At 47.0% G+C, this 20,814-nt stretch overlaps 1 protein-coding gene across 1 annotated transcript in view; it reads right to left on the reverse strand.

Moving 5' to 3' along the window:
* The window catches only part of LOC140428722 (uncharacterized), a 95,652-nt gene that overhangs the window by 56,197 nt on the left and 18,641 nt on the right, over positions 1 to 20,814 (reverse strand). The window contains exons 2-3 of the mRNA XM_072515445.1: positions 13,030 to 13,236; positions 4,380 to 4,492 (exon numbers count right to left, since the gene is read on the reverse strand). Of these exons, the coding sequence (XP_072371546.1) occupies positions 4,380 to 4,492; positions 13,030 to 13,236 (320 nt within the window). The remainder of the gene's footprint in view (positions 1 to 4,379; positions 4,493 to 13,029; positions 13,237 to 20,814) is intronic.

Raw genomic sequence — 20,814 nt, forward strand, 5'->3', positions numbered from 1 at the left:
GGGTACAGAGTCGCAAGGAAAGGCCGACATCATGTGAAAGATAAAGTTAAGGTCATCTAAGAGGCACCAACCCCGCCGAACACAACTGAATTAAAATTGTTCCTGGGCCTCGTAAATTACTGCGGGAAATTTATCCTAAACTTGGCCACTTTATTGTCACCCCTGCAAACACTGTTAAAAAAACACCAGAGGTGGCCGTGGCAGACATTGAAGGAAGAAGTCTTTGTGAAGGTAAAACAGCAGCTACTATCTTCAAACATCTGGGCTCATCATGGCCCCAAGAGAGAACTGGTGTTAACGTGCAATGCCTCTCCATATGGAGTAAGGGCAGTCCTTTCCAATCGATGGGACGATGGTACAGAGAGACCTACAGCAGTCACATACAGAAACTTGGCAGATGAGGAAAATTGAGAAAGAGGGATTGGCTGTCATTTTTAGAGTGACAGAATTTCGTCCATATGTCTACGATTGGCATTTCACAATCATAATAGACCATAAACCCCTACAGGGTCTATTTAAAGAGGACAAAGCGATTTCTCCCCCACCCCCCGCCCATCCCCTTGGTTCGGTTCCAATGTTGGGCAAGCAGATTATGAATATTGATTTGAGCACTATTCCAGGGACACACATCGGCCAAATGGCTGCCCTGAGTCGCCTTCCATTGTCCACAAGCTTGGCCCCTCTGCCGGTATTGGAAGAAGTCAGCGTGACATTAAACTTCCTGGATACCTTGCCAGTCTCCGCAAAGCAGATTCAAGCATGCATTCAGAAAGACCATACCTTGGCAAAATTATACCCTATGATTCTCACTGGTGGAACGTAGGAGGCAAACGAAAAGCTGATGGGTACAAGCAGCCAGATTCGAAGAAGTGCCAGACCAATAATCAGAACTGGGGCTCCCAACCTATTGCTCAGCAACCGCTCCAAGGTAAATGAGGTTGAGGCCTGTCCTGGCCTGTTTTGGAATCTGAGAACATCCCAGGGATGATATAAAGCCCTTCCTGACCAAACAACAAGAACTGAGCTGTAGTAGTTTCCCGCCCAGGTCGGCCCCCAATACTCCTGGAATTATACAATGTACCTCCCGGGGTATCCAAAATGAAAATGCTCACAAGGAGCTACGTCTGGTGACCTGGTCTGGATACAGGCATCGGGAGCGTGATGAAGCAGTGTTCTCTGTGCCAAGAGAACCAGAAACGTCCACCCTCGGCCTCTTACCACCCATGGGAATGGCCAGGAAGACCATGGGTACAGGTACACGTGGCCTTCGCCGACTGGTTCTTGGGATCGATGTTCCTTATTATTGTCCGACACCCGCTCAAAATGGTTAGAAGTATATCATGTGTCCTCCATGGCTTTGCGTGCAACAATAGAAAATCTCTGGCAAAGTTTCTGTACCCACGACAAAGGGGTCCTTTTAATGGCCTGGTCGAGCGGGCAGTTGAAACATTGAAAACTGGAATGAAGATGCAGCTGGTTCCCTGGGTACTAAATTTGCCCGGTTCCTCTTAGATTACAGAACCACTACGCACACGATGGCGGGAGACGTACCAGCAGAATTATTAATGGGGCGACGACTGTGCACCAGGCTCAGCCTGCTGTTTCCCAACCTGGGGGAAGATGGAGTCAAAGCAGGAGACCCAAGAAAGGAACGACGACAACAGAACACCTGAAAGGACTTTTAGAACAGGGAATGTCGTCCACGTGCGGAACTTTGGAGATGTCTCTCAATGGATCCCAGGGGTCGTGCTGGGAAAGACTGGTCCAGTTTCCCACAAGGTTAAAGTCCGAGGTAAGACCGTAAAGAAACAGGTGAGAAACAGGGAACCAGCTCCAACTGAATTGACTCCTGCAGAGACGGCACCTTGGGCAATCACTGTGACCACCTCCGGCATAGACACCGCAGGAGTTCCAAGCGTCACTCCCGCCAACGATGAAGACTCGAGATCCAAAATGGAGACTGAGGAGACTGATCCTCTGTCGAAGGTCAGCACCAGGTATGAGCCTCCAGCCGTGGCCATTCGGTGCTCGTCAAGGAAGTGACAATCTCCAGTCCGCTTCACCCCCCCCCCCCCTCCGATTCCACTCCACATGCTGCTGACTTGAGGCCTTGTGTTAAGCGACGAAAGAAGTCTAATCGCCGTGAGAGCAGAGTGAATGATCTGTATTGAAGGGGGAGGAGGATATAATAATCCTCATGAAGACCACGGGGGAACACTGACTGATCTCCCTGTGGGCTTCGTAGAATACGAACTCCCGTGGTGAGCGGGCAGAGGCCCAGCCAGCTGGGGCATGTTAGCGGGGGCCATAAATGTAGCTCCCAGACACCGACCGGCAGTTCCCCATAGTCCCATGCCACGGTTGCAGCTTTATTTTGGAATAAACCAGTTTGGCCCTTTTCCCCACGCCTCCTGGATTTATCACTTGGGCCCAGGCAAAACAGAGACCAGTGAATCGTGCCCCTTCACAACCCACTGTCTTCCTCTACAGCAAATGCGGCAGAGACTGCCATGCCAGAGTGGGACTCCAGGCGTTGTTTAACACAGAGATGAACACCGCGGCGTAAACCATCTTCGTGCGAGACGGTAGGCAGCCACCATCCATAACGAACAATCGCGTCACCTCAAAGTCTTCTCTTTTACAAACACATTTGGGTAAATGGAGCCTGAGACCTCGGTGCAGTAACAAGGGTGTCCTGCACTGTTGAAGATGCTGTCATTCAGAGACGATGTTAAACTGGGCCCCTCTCTGGTGGGCATAAAGGATCTGGGGCTGGTTTGTCCACTGGCGGAATTCTCCGTTGCGCCGGCAGCGCACCCATGCCCGGGGATTTCCCGACGGCGTGGGGCTTCCCACAATAGGAAACCCCATTGGCCGGCTGGCGGAACGGAGAGTCCTGCCCCTGATGGGACTAATTTGAAGAGTAGAGAAGTTAATCCTGGTGTCCTGGCCCTCAACCAACCTTGAATATCTGATTATTTTTATCTCATTACAGGTCATGAGACCTTGCTATGTCCAAACACTCTTCCATGCTTCCTAATTACATCTGTGACTACACTCACTGTAGAAATGAAGATTTCTGTCTAAATATAACCAAGGCATGATGGGATACTTGGCCATAATTGTAGTCCTCAGAGAACTGCTAACAGGGCAAGAATAGTAGTATTCACGGCTCCGAGGGTCCCCTTTCCTGTGTATTGTAGTGTCACTTCCTTATCTATATCCATCTGCTTCCACACATTGTCATGTATTGATACATTATCGATACAGCTTGAGTACATCCTGGCATTGCAGGGAGTCACAATTTGAAGTTAAATAAGATCAATTAGGATTTTAAGTTGAGTAAGGGTTTTTGTAGGCTCCAAGATTCAAAGTCATGTGGCACTTGTTTACTCCAGTGTATAAATATCCCAGGAGGACTGCCGTACTTTGGATTCCTTTGTGGCTTCCAAGAGCAGGTCAGAAACTGGGAATTTTGTGATGAATAACTCACTTTTTCATTCCCTAAGCCTGTCCACCACCTGCGAAGGACAAGTAAAGAGTGTGATGGAATATTCTCTGCTTGCCTGGATGAATGCAACTCCAACAACACTCAAGAAGCTCGACAAAGCAGCCCACTTGATTGGCAGTCTATCCACAAATGTAAACACCCACTCCCAGCATCACATGTGCACAGTGGCAGCCGTGTGTACCATCTACACGATGCACTGCAGCAACTCACCAAGGCTCCTTTGACAGCACCTTCCAAACCGTGACCTTGAAGGACAAGGGCAGCAGATGTATGGGAACATCACTTCCTACAAGTTCCTCTCCAAGCCATACACCATCCTGACGTGGGAATATATAGTTGTTCCTTCACTGTTGCTCGGACAAAGTCCCAAAGCTCCCTCCCTAACAGCTCTGTGGGTGTACCTACACCACCTGGCCTGTAGTGGTTCAGGAATGTGGCTCACCATCAGTTTCTCAAGGGCATTTAGGATTGGGTAATAAGAATGCTGGGCTGGCCAGCGGTGCTCACATCCAATAGTGGAATAAAGAGTAAATGAGCAAAGAGGTAAAGTGTGTGTAAATGTGAGGCAAAGCAGAGTATCAGAGTTTGTTAGCAAGAACTCCCGTCCCTATTGTTCTGTGTTGGATGACTCAACTGATCCATGAAGAGAAGCCATTTGGGTGTGGTACCAGAGAGGTGCTGGTGCGTATGGAATTTTGCCCAGCACGAGATGAAAGCTTTGCCAGATCAAGAGAGAGAAAATTGAATAACTGGAGTAAAAACATTATTTTAACTTATTACAACCTCCGTTCTGTGCTTATTGGAGAAAATTGACCATTAGCCACTCCTGTTGAGCATCCAGGAAAACATATTCAGTGGATTTACATACCCAGCCACTGGTGTTCCTTAAGAGATCCAAATAATCCCAGCTACTGTGGTTAGTGTCCATCTCAGATACATTCACCTTCAGCTTTGCCCATCCGAAGTAGTAGTCAAATCCAACTGTAAAGCAGAAAAAAACAGAAAATGCTCAGCAAGTCAGGTAGTATCTGTGGAGATGAAAGAACAAAGAACAAAGAACAAAGAAATGTACAGCACAGGAACAGGCCCTTCGGCCCTCCAAGCCCGTGCCGACCATACTGCCCGACTAAACTACAATCTTCTACACTTCCTGGGTCCGTATCCTTCTATTCCCATCCTATTCATATATTTGTCAAGATGCCCCTTAAATGTCCCTATCGTCCCTGCCTCCACTACCTCCTCCGGTAGTGAGTTCCAGGCACCCACTACCCTCTGCGTAAAAAACTTGCCTCGTACATCTACTCTAAACTTGCCCCTCTCACCTTGAACCTATGCCCCCTAGTAATTGACCCCTCTACCCTGGGGAAAAGCCTCTGACTATCCACTCTGTCTATGCCCCTCATAATTTTGTATACCTCTATCAGGTCGCCCCTCAACCTCCTTCGTTCCAATGAGAACAAACCGAGTTTATTCAATCGCTCCTCATAGCTTATGCCCTCCATACCAGGCAACATTCTGGTAAATCTCTTCTGCACCCTCTCTAAAGCCTCCACATCCTTCTGGTAGTGTGGCGACCAGAATTGAACACTATACTCCAAGTGTGGCCTAACTAAGGTTCTATACAGCTGCAACATGACTTGCCAATTCTTATACTCAATGCCCCGGCCAATGAAGGCAAGCATGCCGTATGCCTTCTTGACTACCTTCTCCACCTGTGTAGCCCCTTTCAGTGATCTGTGGACCTGTACTCCTAGATCTCTTTGACTTTCAATACTCTTGAGGGTTCTACCATTCACTGTATATTCCCTACCTGCATTAGCCCTTCCAAAATGCATTACCTCACATTTGTCCAGGTTAAACTCCATCTGCCATCTCTCCGCCCAAGTCTCCAGACAATCTAAATCCTGCTGTATCCTCAGACAGTCCTCATCGCTATCCGCAATTCCACCAACCTTTGTGTCGTCTGCAAACTTACTAATCAGACCAGTTACATTTTCCTCCAAATCATTTATATATACTACAAAGAGCAAAGGTCCCAGCACTGATCCCTGTGGAACACCACTGGTCACAGCCCTCCAATTAGAAAAGCATCCCTCCATTGCTACCCTCTGCCTTCTATGGCCTAGCCAGTTCTGTATCCACCTTGCCAGTTCACCCCTGATCCCGTGTGACTTCACCTTTTGTACTAGTCTACCATGAGGGACCTTGTCAAAGGCCTTACTGAAGTCCATATAGACAACATCTACTGCCCTACCTGCATCAATCATCTTAGTGACCTCCTCGAAAAACTCTATCAAGTTAGTGAGACACGACCTCCCCTTCACAAAACCGTGCTGCCTCTCACTAATACGTCCATTTGCTTCCAAATGGGAGTAGATCCTGTCTCGAAGAATTCTCTCCAGTAATTTCCCTACCACTGAAGTAAGGCTCACCGGCCTGTAGTTCCCGGGATTATCCCTGCCACCCTTCTTAAACAGAGGAACAACATTGGCTATTCTCCAGTCCTCCGGGACATCCCCTGAAGACAGCGAGGATCCAAAGATTTCTGTCAAGGCCTCAGCAATTTCCTCTCCAGCCTCCTTCAGTATTCTGGGGTAGATCCCATCCGGCCCTGGGGACTTATCTACCTTAATATTTTTTAAGACACCCAACACCTCGTCTTTTTGGATCACAATGTGACCCAGGCTATCTACACCCCCTTCTCCAGACTCAACATCTACCAATTCCTTCTCTTTGGTGAATACTGATGCAAAGTATTCATTTAGTACCTCGCCCATTTCCTCTGGCTCCACACATAGATTCCCTTGCCTATCCTTCAGTGGGCCAACCCTTTCCCTGGCTACCCTCTTGCTTTTTATGTAAGTGTAAAAAGCCTTGGGGTTTTCCTTAACCCTATTTGCCAATGACTTTTCATGACCCCTTCTAGCCCTCCTGAGTCCTTGCTTAAGTTCCTTCCTACTTTCCTTATATGCCACACAGGCTTCGTCTGTTCCCAGCCTTTTAGCCCTGACAAATGCCTCCTTTTTCTTTTTGACGAGGCCTACAATATCACTCGTCATCCAAGGTTCCCGAAAATTGCCGTATTTATCTTTCTTCCTCACAGGAACATGCCTGTCCTGTATTCCTTTCAACTGACACTTGAAAGCCTCCCACATGTCAGATGTTGATTTGCCCTCAAACATCCGCCCCCAATCTATGTTCTTCAGTTCCCGCCTAATATTGTTAGAATTAGCCTTCCCCCAATTTAGCACATTCATCCTCGGACCACTCTTATCCTTGTCCACCAGTACTTTAAAACTTACTGAATTGTGGTCACTGTTACCGAAATGCTCCCCTACTGAAACATCTACCACCTGGCCGGGCTCATTCCCCAATACCAGGTCCAGTACCGCCCCTTCCCTAGTTGGACTGTTTACATATTGTTTTAAGAAGCCCTCCTGGATGCTCCTTACAAACTCTGCCCCGTCTAAGCCCCTGGCACTAAGTGAGTCCCAGTCAATATTGGGGAAGTTGAAGTCTCCCATCACCACAACCCTGTTGTTTTTACTCTTTTCCAAAATCTGTCTACCTATCTGCTCCTCTATCTCCCGCTGGCTGTTGGGAGGCCTGTAGTATACCCCCAACATTGTGACTGCACCCTTCCTGATCTCTACCCATATAGCCTCACTGCCCTCTGAGGTGTCCTCTCGCTGTATAGCTGTGATACTCTCCTGAACAAGTAGCGCAACTCCGCCTCCCCTTTTACATCCCCCTCTATCCCGCCTGAAACATCTAAATCCTGGAACGTTTAGCTGCCAATCCTGCACTTCCCTCAACCAGGTCTCTGTAATGGCAACAACATCATAGTTCCAAGTAGTAATCCAAGCTCTAAGTTCATCTGCCTTACCCGTAATGCTCCTTGCATTAAAACATATGCACTTCAGGCCACCAGACCCGTTGTGTTCAGCAACTTCTCCCCGTCTGCTCTGCCTCAGAGCCACACTGTCCCTATTCCCTAGTTCTCCCTCAATGCTCTCACCTTCTGACCTATTGCTCTCGTGCCCACCCCCCTGCCATACTAGTTTAAACCCTCCCGTGTGACACTAGCAAATCTCGCGGCCAGGATATTTATGCCTCTCCGGTTTAGATGCAACCCGTCCATCTTATACAGGTCACACCTGCCCCGGAAGAGCTCCCAGTGGTCCAGATAACAGAAACCCTCCCTCCTACACCAGCTGTTTAGCCACGTGTTTGTCTGCTCTATCTTCCTATTTCTAGCCTCACTGGCACGTGGCACAGGGAGTAATCCCGAGATTACAACCCTCGAGGTCCTGTCTTTTAACTTTCTGCCTAGCTCCCTGAACTCCTGCTGCAGGACCTCATGCCCCTTCCTGCCTATGTCGTTAGTACCAATATGTACAACGACCTCTGCCTGTTTGCCCTCCCCCTTCAGGATTCCCTCTACCCGTTCGGAGACATCCTGGACCCTGGCACCAGGGAGGCAACATACCATCCTGGAGTCTCTTTCACGTCCACAGAAGCGCCTATCTGTGCCCCTGACTATAGAGTCCCCTATAACTATTACTCTTCTGCGCTTTGACCCTCCCTTCTGAACATCAGAGCCAGCCGTGGTGCCACTGCTCTGGCTGCTGCTGTTTTCGCTGACGTTTAAGGGGACTGACGTTTAAGGTCAATGACCTTTCATCACAACTGGGAGTTGTTAGAAATATAATTGGTGATCATCGCTTCTCGGCCTTTTGGCTAAGATGCTCGTGAGGTCAGGTGGAATGCCTGGATCTGGTGTGTCTCTCTTGTGGGGACCATGAATTGGATTCAATTTGAATTGGTTTTTGGAGCAGGCAAGGAGCTGGATTAGGGGTTTGCCCCCGTCCACGCTCTCAGCTCAGGCTTTGGAACTCTGATGAAGTAATTAAAAAAAAGAAATATAATTGGTGGGGGTAAAACAACAAAAGGGAAGGGCTATGATTGGGTGGAAGACGGGAGAGAATGAATGAATGAATGGCAAATACGGCTTGGTGATGCAAGGATAAAGGGGGTGTGGTCATGCGACAAGTAAAGAAAGAAAAGATCTGTCAGGAGGAGGCAGGAATGACAGAATGACAAACAGCTGCCATCTGAAGACAAAAATAAGGAAGAAAAATGAGATAAAATCACAACCTCTGAAGTGAGAGGAAACAAAATATTGGAAAAGGTTATGGTGTGAAACCGATTGACTGAGTGTTGAGTCTGGAAGGCTGTGCAGTGCTGACACAGTACATTGTTTATGTGCTGAGGTTAAATATAATCTCTGGAAAGGAGACATCGAAAAAGTTATAAATTGCAACTAACAGTGCTTTTTTTTAAATCACGATTCGATATAAGTGGGCCAATCCATTTAACATCTGAGCAAAAATAAACCCTGGCTAATGGCACAATGAGTGGCTCAAAGGGGAAGTTAGTTTATATGGATCAGGTTCAATAAAAGTTGTATAGGACCTTGGTACGGCCGCACTTGGAATATTGCGCACAATTCTGATCACCACACTACCAGAAAGATGTGGAGGTTTTGGAGAGGATGCAGAGGAGTTTACCAGGATGTTGCCATGTCTGGAGGGTGTTAGCTATGTGGAGAGGCTGATTAGACTTCGACTATTTTCATTAGAACGGCGGAGGTTGAGGGGTGATCTGATAGATGTCTACAAGATTATGAAGGGCATGGATAGAGTGGATGGGCAGGCACTCTTTCCCAGGGTGAAGGGGTCAGTCACCAGGCAGCATAGGTTTGAGGTTCATGGGGCAAAGTTTAGAGGAGATGGGCGAGGCAGGTTTTTTACACAGAGGGTGGTGAGTGCCTGGAACGCGTTGCCAGGGGAGGTTGTGAAAGCAGATACATTAACGCCGTTCAAAAGGCATCTCAACAAGTACATGAATAGGATGGGTATCGAGGGATACGGCACTAGGAATTGCTGAGGGTTTTGGCCAAGGGTGGTATCATGACTGGTACAGGCTTGGAGGGCCGAAGGGCCTGTTCCTATGTTGTATTGTTCTTTGTTCTTTGTAATAGGAGACGCAGAGTTACAATCATAGAATACACAGAAAGCCATTCAGCATATTATACTGGTGCCAGTTCTTTGAAAAGTACTCCAATTAGCTGATCTCGTCCAGAACAGCGTCCAGGATTTTTGATTGATTTTAGCACATGAGGAAACATCCTCTCCGTATCCACTGTGGCAGCAGGTCACCAAGATTAGTTAAGCGAGTTCTCTGTCTCACAAACTGTGCCGGCAGACGTAACAAGAGCAAGCAATTGTGGAAATATAATCAGCGCTGAGTTTCCTTCCAATTCTCACACTGCCTAGATGTTGTTCTTTCATCGTCGCTGGGTGAAGGCGTTCTCTATTCTCGTTTAATTCCAGATTCTTTTTTAATTGAATTTAAATTTCACCATCTGCCATTGTGGGATTTGAATCCGGATCCCCAGAGAATGACTCTGTGTCTCTGGCTTGCTCGTCTAGTGACAATACCGCTGCACCACTGCCTCCCCCTACTTAATCTCTCTACGTCTGCTTGTAGCTTCACAATCTACTTTCATACCTACTTTTGTATCACCAGTAAATGTAGCAACCATACCTTTAATCCCTTCATCCAAGGAATTTATCTAAATTGTAAAAGGTTGAGGGCCCAGCACTGATGCAAGTTACATCCCACCAACCAGAAAAAGACCATTATGGATACCCTCTGCTTCCTGTTAGCCAACCAAACTTCTATCCATGCCCATATGTTACCCCCTACACCATGAGCTTTTATTTTCTGAAACAACCTTTGACCGTGGCACCTTATCAAATGCATTCTAGAAATCTTAAGTATAGTGCATCTACCAGTTCCACTTTATGCACAGCACATATGGCTGTTCAAAGAAATGTAATAAATTGGTTAAACTCTAATTAATCGGTCAGCCCACAGCCCCAATCGTCTGCTATGTACCTCTTCTCGGTGATTGGAATTTCCCTGAGTTTCTACCTTCCTTTCAGTTCCTGATTTCCCTTTCACAAAACCATGTTGACTCTGCCTGATTGCCTTGAATCTTTCCAAGTGCCCTGCTTGAACATCTTTAATAATGGCCTCTAACATTTTCCCTAAGACAAATGTTAGGCTAACTGGCCTGTAGTTTCCTGCTTTCTGTCCCCCTCCCTTTATGGATAAAGGAGCGACATTTGCTATTTTCTAATCTAATGGAACCTTTCGCGAATCTACAGAATTTTGGAAAATTAAAACCAACACATCAACTATCTCACTAGCCAATTCTTTTAAGACCCTTGGATGAAGTCCATGCAGGCCTGGGGATTTGTCAGCCCACAGCCCCAATAGTCTGCTAAGTACCTCTTCCCTGGTGATTGTAATTTTCCTGAGCTCCTCCCTCCCTTCCAGTTCCTGATTTATAAACATTCCTGGGATGTTAATTGTATCCTCTACAGCGAAGGCCGATGCAAAATACCTGTTCAATTCATCTGTCATCTTCTTACTTTCCATGATTAATTCCCCAGATTCGGTTTCTACGGGACCAACGCTCTCTTTGTTAACTCTGTTCTTACTTAAGTATCTATAGTTACTCTTACTATCTGTCTTTATATTTCTAGCCAGCTTTCTCTCATATTCTTATATTTCCTATCTTATTAATCTTTTTGTCATTCTTTGCTGTTCTTTCTATTCTGCCCAATATTCTGACCTGCCATCCGTCTTTGCGCACCTTCCAGCTCATGACCACTACTATCTAGAGGACAAGGGCAGAACTCACAGGAACACCACCACCTGCAAGTTCCCCTCCAAGCCACACACCACCCTGACTTGGAAATATATCGCTGTTCTTTCAATGTCGTTGGGACAAAATCCGGAAAATCTCTCCCTAGCAGCATCGTGGGTGTACCTACGCCATGTGGACTGCAGCGGTTCAAGAAGGCAGCTCACCACCACCTTCGCTTTTTTTTAATTTTTAGAGTACCCAATTCATTTTTACAATTAAGGGGCAATTTAGAGTGGCCAATCCAGCTACCTGCACATCTTTGGGTTGTGGGGGTGAAACCCACGCAAACACGGGGAGGATATGCAAACTCCACACGGAGTCAGGATCGAACCTGGGACCTTGGCGCCGTGGGGGAGCACTATTAACCACTGCGCCACCGTGCTGCCCTCACCACCAGCTTCTCAAGGGCAAGTATGGATGGGCCTAGTCAGCAACGTCCATATCCCATAAATGAATTTTAATAATGACTTTTCTTGAAGTTGGATGTTACCTTTAAATTTATTTTAGTTCACCACAGATGGTGGATCCTCCCCTTGGAATTTTTCATTCTTGTTGGAATGTATCCATTCTGTGCGTTCTGAAATTCCCTCTAATCCATTTGAACAATGGGCCTCAGGGACGAGATTCTCCGACCCCCCGCCGGGTCGGAGAATCGCCGGGGACTGGCAGGAATCCCGCCCCTGCCGGTTGCCAAATTCTCTGGCACCGGAGATTCGGCGGGGGCGGGAATCGCGCCACGCCGGTTGGCGCCCCCCCCCCCCACCCCTCCCCCCACCCCACCCCCCCCCCCCCCCCCCCCACCCCCAGCGATTCTCCGGCCCAGGTGGGCCGAAGTCCCGCTGCTGGAATGCCTGCCCCACCGGCATGGATTAAACCACCTCTCTTACCGGCGGGACAAGACGGAGCGGGCGGGCTCCGGGGTCCTGGGGGGGGCGCGGGACGATCTGGCCCCAGGGGGTGTACCCACGGTGGCCTGGCCCGCGATCGGGGCCCACCGATCCGCGGGCGGGCCTGTGCCGTGGGAGCACTCTTTCCCTTCCGCCTTCGCCATGGTCTCCACCATGACGGAGGCGGAAGAGACCCCGTCCACTGCACATGTGCGGGGATGCCGTGAGCGGCCGCTAACTCTCCCGCGCATGCGCCGCCTGGAGATGTCATTTCCGCGCCAGCTGGCGGGACACCAAAGGCCTTTCCCGCCAGCTGGCGGGGCGGAAATCAGTCCGGCGCGGGCCTAGCCCCTCAAGGTTAGGGCTCGGCCCCCCAAGATACAGAGGATTCCGCACCTTTGGGGCGGCGCGATGCCGGACTGATTTGCGCCATTTTTGGCACCGGTCGGCGGACATCGCGCCGATAATGGAGAATTTCGCCCCAGGTCCACACTCAGAACAGCACCCGTGGGAAAGTTCAAACATTCCACACCAGCCTCTGTGAGCGGATTGACAATTAAATGATAAACTGGAGGCAGCAAACCTATGCCTACCGGGAGTAAGGTGGTGATAGCCCAAGTTCATCTCATAGAAGATCGTGCTATTCTTATCAGCCTCAGCAGAATTTACATCCCGGTCCGCATCATTCAACTCCATGTAAGTTATTGTAATCGTATTTTTTTTCAAATCTGTACTCTCAAGTTATGCTATCACTTTGGAAATAAGTTCCCGATAAGAGAAAAAAAGGTAATATACAGTGTATTGCTAGAGTTTTCTTTGCACTTGACTTAGATATTTGAGAGCTCACCCACCTTCATTCTGAAATGGGGCACATTTGAGGAAGGTACCATTTGTGCAGCATAGTTTCAATCCCTGGCAGCGACTGTCTATTTTGCACTCCGCTTGGTACTCTGAGGATAGTTCTGGCTCTGTTTCTTCACTGCCGATCTGGAACATCCTGATGGGGAAATGATCAACACAATCCCCTGAGTTCATTGACATGCTGACATTCTCCAGGGCTGCAAAGTAAATGGAAAGAAAAAAGCAAGTCAGGTGACCGATTGAAGAGCATACACACCTGGAACATTGATTTTCCTGTGGTGCTTGCGAAATTTAACTGAGTGTTGTGAGGGCCCGAGAGTCAGCGATTGAAGCAGAGACAATTCCAGCACAAACTCAATGGGCTGAATGGCCTATTCCTGTGCCATAGTGACTCTGAGTCAACATTTAAGAATAGACTCAATCGGTGGTCTGAGCAAGTGTAAATAAAGGGATATGGTGACAGTGTAGGCTCATCAGATTAGGATCATAGCTCAGTGAGGGTAAATATTAAGAGGGAGTATTTGGGCGAAATGGGCTGTTTCCAAGTTGTAATTTCATTCTTCTCTCCTCAGTTGGCTCACTGAACCAAACACATTTGGGTTGCACATGACCCACTCTGTAATTGGCCGGCAATGTGGTGCAGTGGTTAGCACTGCTGCCTCACGGCATCGAGGTCCCAGGTTCGATCACGGCCCTGGGCCACTCTCCGTGTGGAGTTTGCACATTCTCCCCGTGTTTGCGTGAGTTTCGCCCCCACGACCCAAAAGATGTGCAGGGTAGGTGGATTGGCCACGCTAAATTGCCCCTTAATTGGAAAAAATAATTGGGTACTCTTAAATTTATATTTTAAAAATGACCCACTCTATAATACTGCACCAACACACGTTGTGACTCCAATGTCTGTACCAGCACAACGCTTGCAGTACATCACCTTGGAATACTGTAAATGTCATTACTGAAGGGTTGAGTTCACCAAATTACGTAGGCCCTGAGTTGATAACTTTCCACAGAATTCTCAGCACGGGAGGAGGCACATCGTGTTTGTGCCGGTTTCTCGCAAGAGCTACTCAATTAGTGCAAATCCCCTGCTCTTCACCCAGAACCCAGTAAATATTTTTCTCTTCACGCGCACCTAATTCCCTTTTGAAAATTATGTTTTTTTAATCGGCTTGCACCACCCTTTTGGGCAGCGCATTTTAGATCACAACAACCTTCTGCGTGAAAAATTGCCTCATCGCCTCTCCGGTTCGTTCGCCATTTATCTTAAATGTTGGACCTCTGCTCACTGCCCCACCTCTTGTGAGTGGAAACCGTGGGTGGGGTTCTCCGTCCCGCCGCACCGGATTTCTGGTGCGACGCGTCCATGGGATTCTCCATCTCGCCGCACCGGATTTCTGGTGCGACGCGTCCACGGGATTCTCCGTCTCGCCGCACCGGATTTCTGGTGCGACGCGTCCACGGGATTCCCCGTCTCGCCAGCCAGCATTCTTTAAGATGCTTCTCATACTTACCCCTTTGACCAGTCATTCTCCGTTGCGCCAGTAGTCCGGTGATTTCCTGAAGGCATGAAGTTTACCACTGTGGGCAGCCCCATGCCTTCGGGAAATCTCCGGGCTGCCGGCGCAATGGAGAATCCCGACAGCAGAGAATCCAGTAAAGTCCGAACTCACCCTCTCAATGTTCTTCAGAATTTTGAAAAATTCCATTAACTCCTCTTCGCCCAGAGAACAAACCCAGCATCTCCACAGAAACTCCATGCCCATCTTTGGTACCGTTCCAGTAAACCTTCTCTGCATCCATCCAAAGGCCTGGACTAACTTCCAAGTGTGCTACACAGAATTGGACACAAGACTTCAACTGAGGCCTAGCTAGTTATTTACAAAGGTTTCTGCATAACTTTCTTGCTTACAGAAAGTGGACAGAGGTTTAAATGAAACCTGAGATACACCTTCTCCTTTTATTTATTTTGTCCAATGTTTTTTTTTCCTTTAAAAAAAAAAAATTGAGAGCATCCAATTAATTTTTTCCAATTAAGCGGCAATTTAGTGCGGCCAGTTCGCCTACCCTGCACGTCTTTGGGTTGTGGGAGTGAGACCCACGCAGACACGGAGAGAATGTGCAAACTCCACACGGACAGTGACCCAGGGCCAAGATCGAACCTGGGACCTTGGCGCCATGAGGCAGCAGTGCTAACCACTGCACCACTGTGTCACCCTTGTCAAATGTTAATCAAGCTCTATTTCACTTCTTATTACTGGAATGGTATTGGCATTGAGCTTCTGATTGCGATAAAGGCGTATGCAATAGATGTCTCTCAGTATACTTGCAAAATAGCTAGGGCTTGGCTACGAGATAAAGAATGGGGCTCTCGCAGTCCTGACTTTACTTCATTCACTGAAAACAATCAGGCCTTTGGTGTTGATTATGTGTCCGAGTGTCGGGGGTCCCTTTGTCCCAAGAAGGCAGCCTGCATCATCAGTATTAGAGCCAGTTGACATCCATAGGAAAATGTGTGGGGTGACGTTAATAATCAATAAGTTTTTAATCTATTGTAAACTCCTGACAGAAACTGAGTCAATCCCATTTGAGAACAAAATGTTCAGCTCCACATTCCGTATTTCTGGAACCTTCTCTGCTTCTCTCTTTCCTTCTTTAAGATGCTTCCCATAACTTTCCCCTTTGGCCAGTGTTTTGCTCACCTGTCCTAATATCTCCCATGCGTCTCGGTGTCAAATTGTGTCTAATAATGGCACTGAGACTTACCTTGGGGCAGTTTACGAAGTTCAAGGCGCCATCTAACTCTAATTTGTTTTTGTTGGACTTTATTTGATTTATAAACGATCAATGTGGGTTTGTGGAAATGTGGAAATCAATAGATTTGTTTTGACAGGATTGAAAGGCGAGTGATTTACAGCAGATGAACATTCTGTTTGGCATTCCTCTATCCGTTACTTTAATGGAGACAGTAATCATTCTATTTTAATTGAATTGGATTTATTTAGATTTAGATATATTTATTGTCACATGTACCGAGGTACAGTGAAAAGTATTGTTCTGCGTACAGTCCAGACAGATCAAAGAACAAAGAACAAAGAAATGTACAGCACAGGAACAGGCCCTTCGGCCCTCCAAGCCTGCGCCGACCATGCTGCCCGTCTAAACTAAAATCTTCTACACTTCCGGGATCCATATCCCTCTATTCCCATCCTATTCATGTATTTGTCAAGATGCCCCTTAAACGTTACTATCATCCCTGCTTCCACCACCTCTTCCGACAACGAGTTCCAGTCACCCTCTACCCTCTGTGTAAAAAACTTGCCTCGTATATCTCCTCTAAACCTTGCCCCTCACACCTTAAACCTATGCCCCCTAGTAATTAACCCCTCTACCCTGGGAAAAAGCCTCTGACTACCCACTCTGTCTATGCCCCTTATAATTTTGTAGACCTCTATCAGGTCGCCCCTCAACCTCTGTCGTTCCAGTGAGAACAAACCAAGTTTATTCAACCTCTCCTCATCGCTAATGCCCTCCATACCAGGCAACATCCTGGTAAATCGCTTCTGCACCCTCTCCAAAGCCTCCACATCCTTCTGGTAGTGTGGCGACCAGAATTGAACACTATATTCCAAGTGTGGCCTAACTAAAGTTCTATACAGCTGCAACATGACATGCCAATCTTTATACTCAATGCCCCGGCCAATGAAGGCAAGTATGCCGTATGCCTTCTTGGCTACCTTCTCCACCTGTGTTGCCCCTTTCAGTGACCTGTGTACCTGTACACCTAGATCTCTCTGACTGTCAAAATCGTTCCATACATGAAAAAACATAGGAAATTCATAGCAGCTGTTTAAAATATAAAGGGTGAGAAATTGAGGTCATTTGAGTCTGCTTGTTGGACACGACAAATGCCCTTAGAGTTCTAAAATGAACTCTGCTGCATGCAAACACACGCACATGCCTCTGAGTTGAGTCAAGATAGGCACCATATTGATGAGGACTTTAGCATTCTCACAGTGAACATCTACCAGAAGTATGGCAGATGGTGCCATCGATCAGCCTACAACATAAATGGGGCCATTTTGAAGCTACACACTCTAGCTATCGCCCTCCCATAACCTAGCACAGCTTGAACACATGCAGCAGCAGATAGAACCCACACCCCTGCCCATCAGCACCATTTTAAAAGGATCATAATTTGCTTGTAGCTTAGCTGCTGGTTTATTGCTTCGGTCGGTAGCTTCGATTCCACATATATTGGGTATTTGCTATGGTTAAGGTGGCAGAATCAACAGGAGTGGCGTGGCAGGGGCAGAAGGAGTGTTTGCTGACTTCAAGCCCTCTGTATAAACCAGTCACTCCCAGACTTGGACATTCCTCTTGGATTGGAGAGCGACTTGGAGAATGAACAGGGGCTATGTAGAAGACAAGCTATTGGAAGAGGAGGAGAGGGTGAAGGGCTCTGAGGATATCCATTCAGGGAGCAATTCTACCACCTGAACGTCAGTGAGAAACAACTTATGAGATGCCTGAATTTCAGTCAGGACTTCTTCACTGAAATTACCACCTGCTGCAAACACAACATTTAATCTCTCCTGCCCTCCACCCGAGAGTATATCTTCCTTTGGTTCTTCCCCTTGCACAAAACCTCTTCCATTTCCAACGTTTGCCAGTTCTGATGAAGGACCTCAAAGGTTAATTATGTTTGTCTCTCCACCGATACTGCTAGAACCTTCTGAACATTTCCAGCATATTCCATTTTCATTCTGCATTGCCAGTGGAAGGTGACAATGGCAGTGAACTTGCCGGCGTTTAGCTTCTTCCAGGTTGAAGCAGGAGATATTTCCCACATCTCAGTTTTACATCCACTGATGGGTCAAGAGAGGTGCCTGAAGTTCTGTATTCGTAGAGAACGGTTTCTGTTTTCTTGCCAGACAGAAAAGCAAGTGGAGTGAGCACATGGCTTTGTCAGGATTAGGGAAGTGGCAACACCCAAATGTCAGGTAATAGCCAACACCAAGAAGAGAAAATATAAGCCTTTCCCCTTGACATTCAATATTAAACATTACCATTATTGAATTCCCCCATTAGCAGCCTTCTGGAAGATTGACCAAAAACGTAATTGGACCAGCCATTTAAATACTCTGGCTACAAAAGAGGGTCAGAAGCTGGCAATTCTGCAGTAAATCCAGCAACCTTTCCACCATCTACAACGAGAACAGCTCCAGCAACACTCAACAAGCTTGACACAATTCAGGACAAAGTAGCCCGCTTGATTGGTACACCAACCACAACATAAAACATTGACGCCTTCCATTACCGGCACACAGTGGCAGCAGTGTGGACCATTTACAAGATGTACCAGCAAATTGTCATGGTTTCTTCAATAGCATGTCGCAAACCTGTGACGTCTACCACATGGAAGGACAAGGGCAGCAATGCATAGTTTAAGGGTCCTTCCTGTTTGTTCCCTGTGTATTCCCTTATTTCCCCATTTTCTTTATTGTTGCCATTACAATTTTGATCCATGGATGAGTTATGGACATGTGTCTTGAAGGTAGCCTGTGCCTTTAATTTGAGCAGGAGCCTGTGCTGTGATGGATTGGAGTTCTGGCCTGACCGGCACAAAAGACAGGTACGTCTCAGTTTGATTGAATTGGATGATGGTCAATGAATTGGCCTAAAAGGTGGTGTTCTGCCAAGTAACAGGTGGTGATTCGATCTGCCCCCACTAAATTTTTCAGAGACCTCAGGAGCTTTCAGTTTTGCATTGGCAGCTAAGAGAGACACCCTCTCTTTTTCCCACTATGTTTTCTCCAGGGATAACCAGCAAATTCTCACCAAAAGGCCACTGTGGGAACCCACTCTCACTGCAGAAAAGGCTGATATAAGCAGAATCCAGAATCTGATAACTCTCTCTGCAAAACAGGCTGATGTGAAGCCAGGACCATTCCAGGAAAAGCTGTGAGTAAGCTACGGCTAACTCCAAGGGAGATCATTACAGGATGTAAACCAGATGCTTTAATCCACATTCATACTGTGAAGGAAGTGCACTAAAGAACCCATCATCCGAAGCAAGGACTCTTAGCTTTTGATCTTATTCATTATAATTTTATATCCCTTTCCACCCTTCTGTGTTTGTCTATCTTGTCTGTGTGGGTTGGGAGTGGGGCAGTTAATGTGAGAGACAGATATTGGCTGATGGTTAAGTTGTTGTATTTACTGTGTGTTTCATAGTTGTCAACAAACAAAGAACAATACAGCACAGGCACAGGCCCTTCGGCCCTCCAACCATGTACTGGTCATGATACCACCTTTGCCAAAACCCTCAGCACTTCCTTGTGCCGTATCCCTCTATACCCATCCTATCCATGTATTTGTCAAGATGCCTTTTGAACACGGTTAATGTATCTGCTTCCACAACCTCCACTGCCAACGCTTTCCAGGCACTCACAACCCTCTGTGTAAAAAAACCTGCCTCACACATCTCTAAAATTTTCCCCATGGACCTTAAACCTATGCCCCCTAGTGACTGACCACTTCACCCTGGGAAAGAGTGCCAGCCCATCCACTCTATCCATGCCTCTCATAATCTTGTAAACATCTATCAAGTTGCCCCTCAACCTCCGTCGTTCTAATGAAAGCAGTCCGAATCTATTCAGCCTCTCCGCATAGCCAATACCCTCCAGACCAGGCAACATCCTGGTAAACCTCCTCTGCACCCTCTCCAAAGCCTCCACATCCTTCCGATAGTGTGACGACTAGAATTGTGCGCAATATTCCAAGTGCGGCCTTACCGAGGTTCTATATAACTGTAGCATGACTTGCCAGTTTTTATACTCAACGTCCCATCCAATGAAGGCAAGCATTCTGTATGCTTTCTTGACTACCTTGTCCACTTGTGTTGCCACTTTCAAAGATCTGTGCAACTGTACGCCCAGATCTCTCTGACTTTCTATATTCCTTTTTATTTTTATAAATTTAGTGTACCCAATTCATTTTTTTAAAGGCATTCTGAATTCTCCCTCAGTGTACCTGAACAGGCGCTGGAGTGTGGCGATTGGGGCTTTTCACATGCTTGTTAGGTGAATTGGACATTCTGAATTCTCCCTCTGTGTACCCGAACAGGCGCCGGAGAGTGGAGATTGGGGCTTTACACAGCAACTTCATTGCAGTGTTATTGTAAGCCTACTGTGACAATAAAGATTATTAAAATTAAAATTTTGGAAACATATCACAAGGCATATATGAACACAAACCATTTCATTTCCTGATTTTGAATTAAAGCTGATACGGAACATTTGACTACATTAGAACAACCACTCATTAAATCAGTTCACCGTGTGACAAAGTTTGGGATGTTTTGATGCGACAATATGCAGGAGAAGGTTGCTCCCGCCGTGTTCTTTGTTGTTTGGTCTTTTTAGCCCGGTTCCAGGGGATTTTGGTTAACAAAACCGGCCCATTTAATGGAAAAGGAATTTGTCCACAAAAATATGTCAAAAGCTGCAAAGAAGGTTGGTGGCAAGAAGGTTACAAGAGGTAATCTTTCGACGGAGCCAGAACGTTTGCGAGGCTCATTGGGAGGGAAGATCGTGTATGCAGCCTCGGTTGGGACTGTTCTTATCACAGTGGAAACACTGACTCGGGTGATGGCACAGGAGTTTGAAAACCAATTTGAGAACCATTTTGAGAAGTAAGGAAAGTTTTTTTTTAGTTTTTTTAAATAAATTTAGAGTACCCAATTCATTTTTTCCAATTAAGGGGCAATTTAGCGT

The sequence above is a fragment of the Scyliorhinus torazame genome, chromosome 8 (genome assembly GCF_047496885.1).
Source record: "Scyliorhinus torazame isolate Kashiwa2021f chromosome 8, sScyTor2.1, whole genome shotgun sequence".
NCBI lineage: Eukaryota > Metazoa > Chordata > Chondrichthyes > Carcharhiniformes > Scyliorhinidae > Scyliorhinus > Scyliorhinus torazame.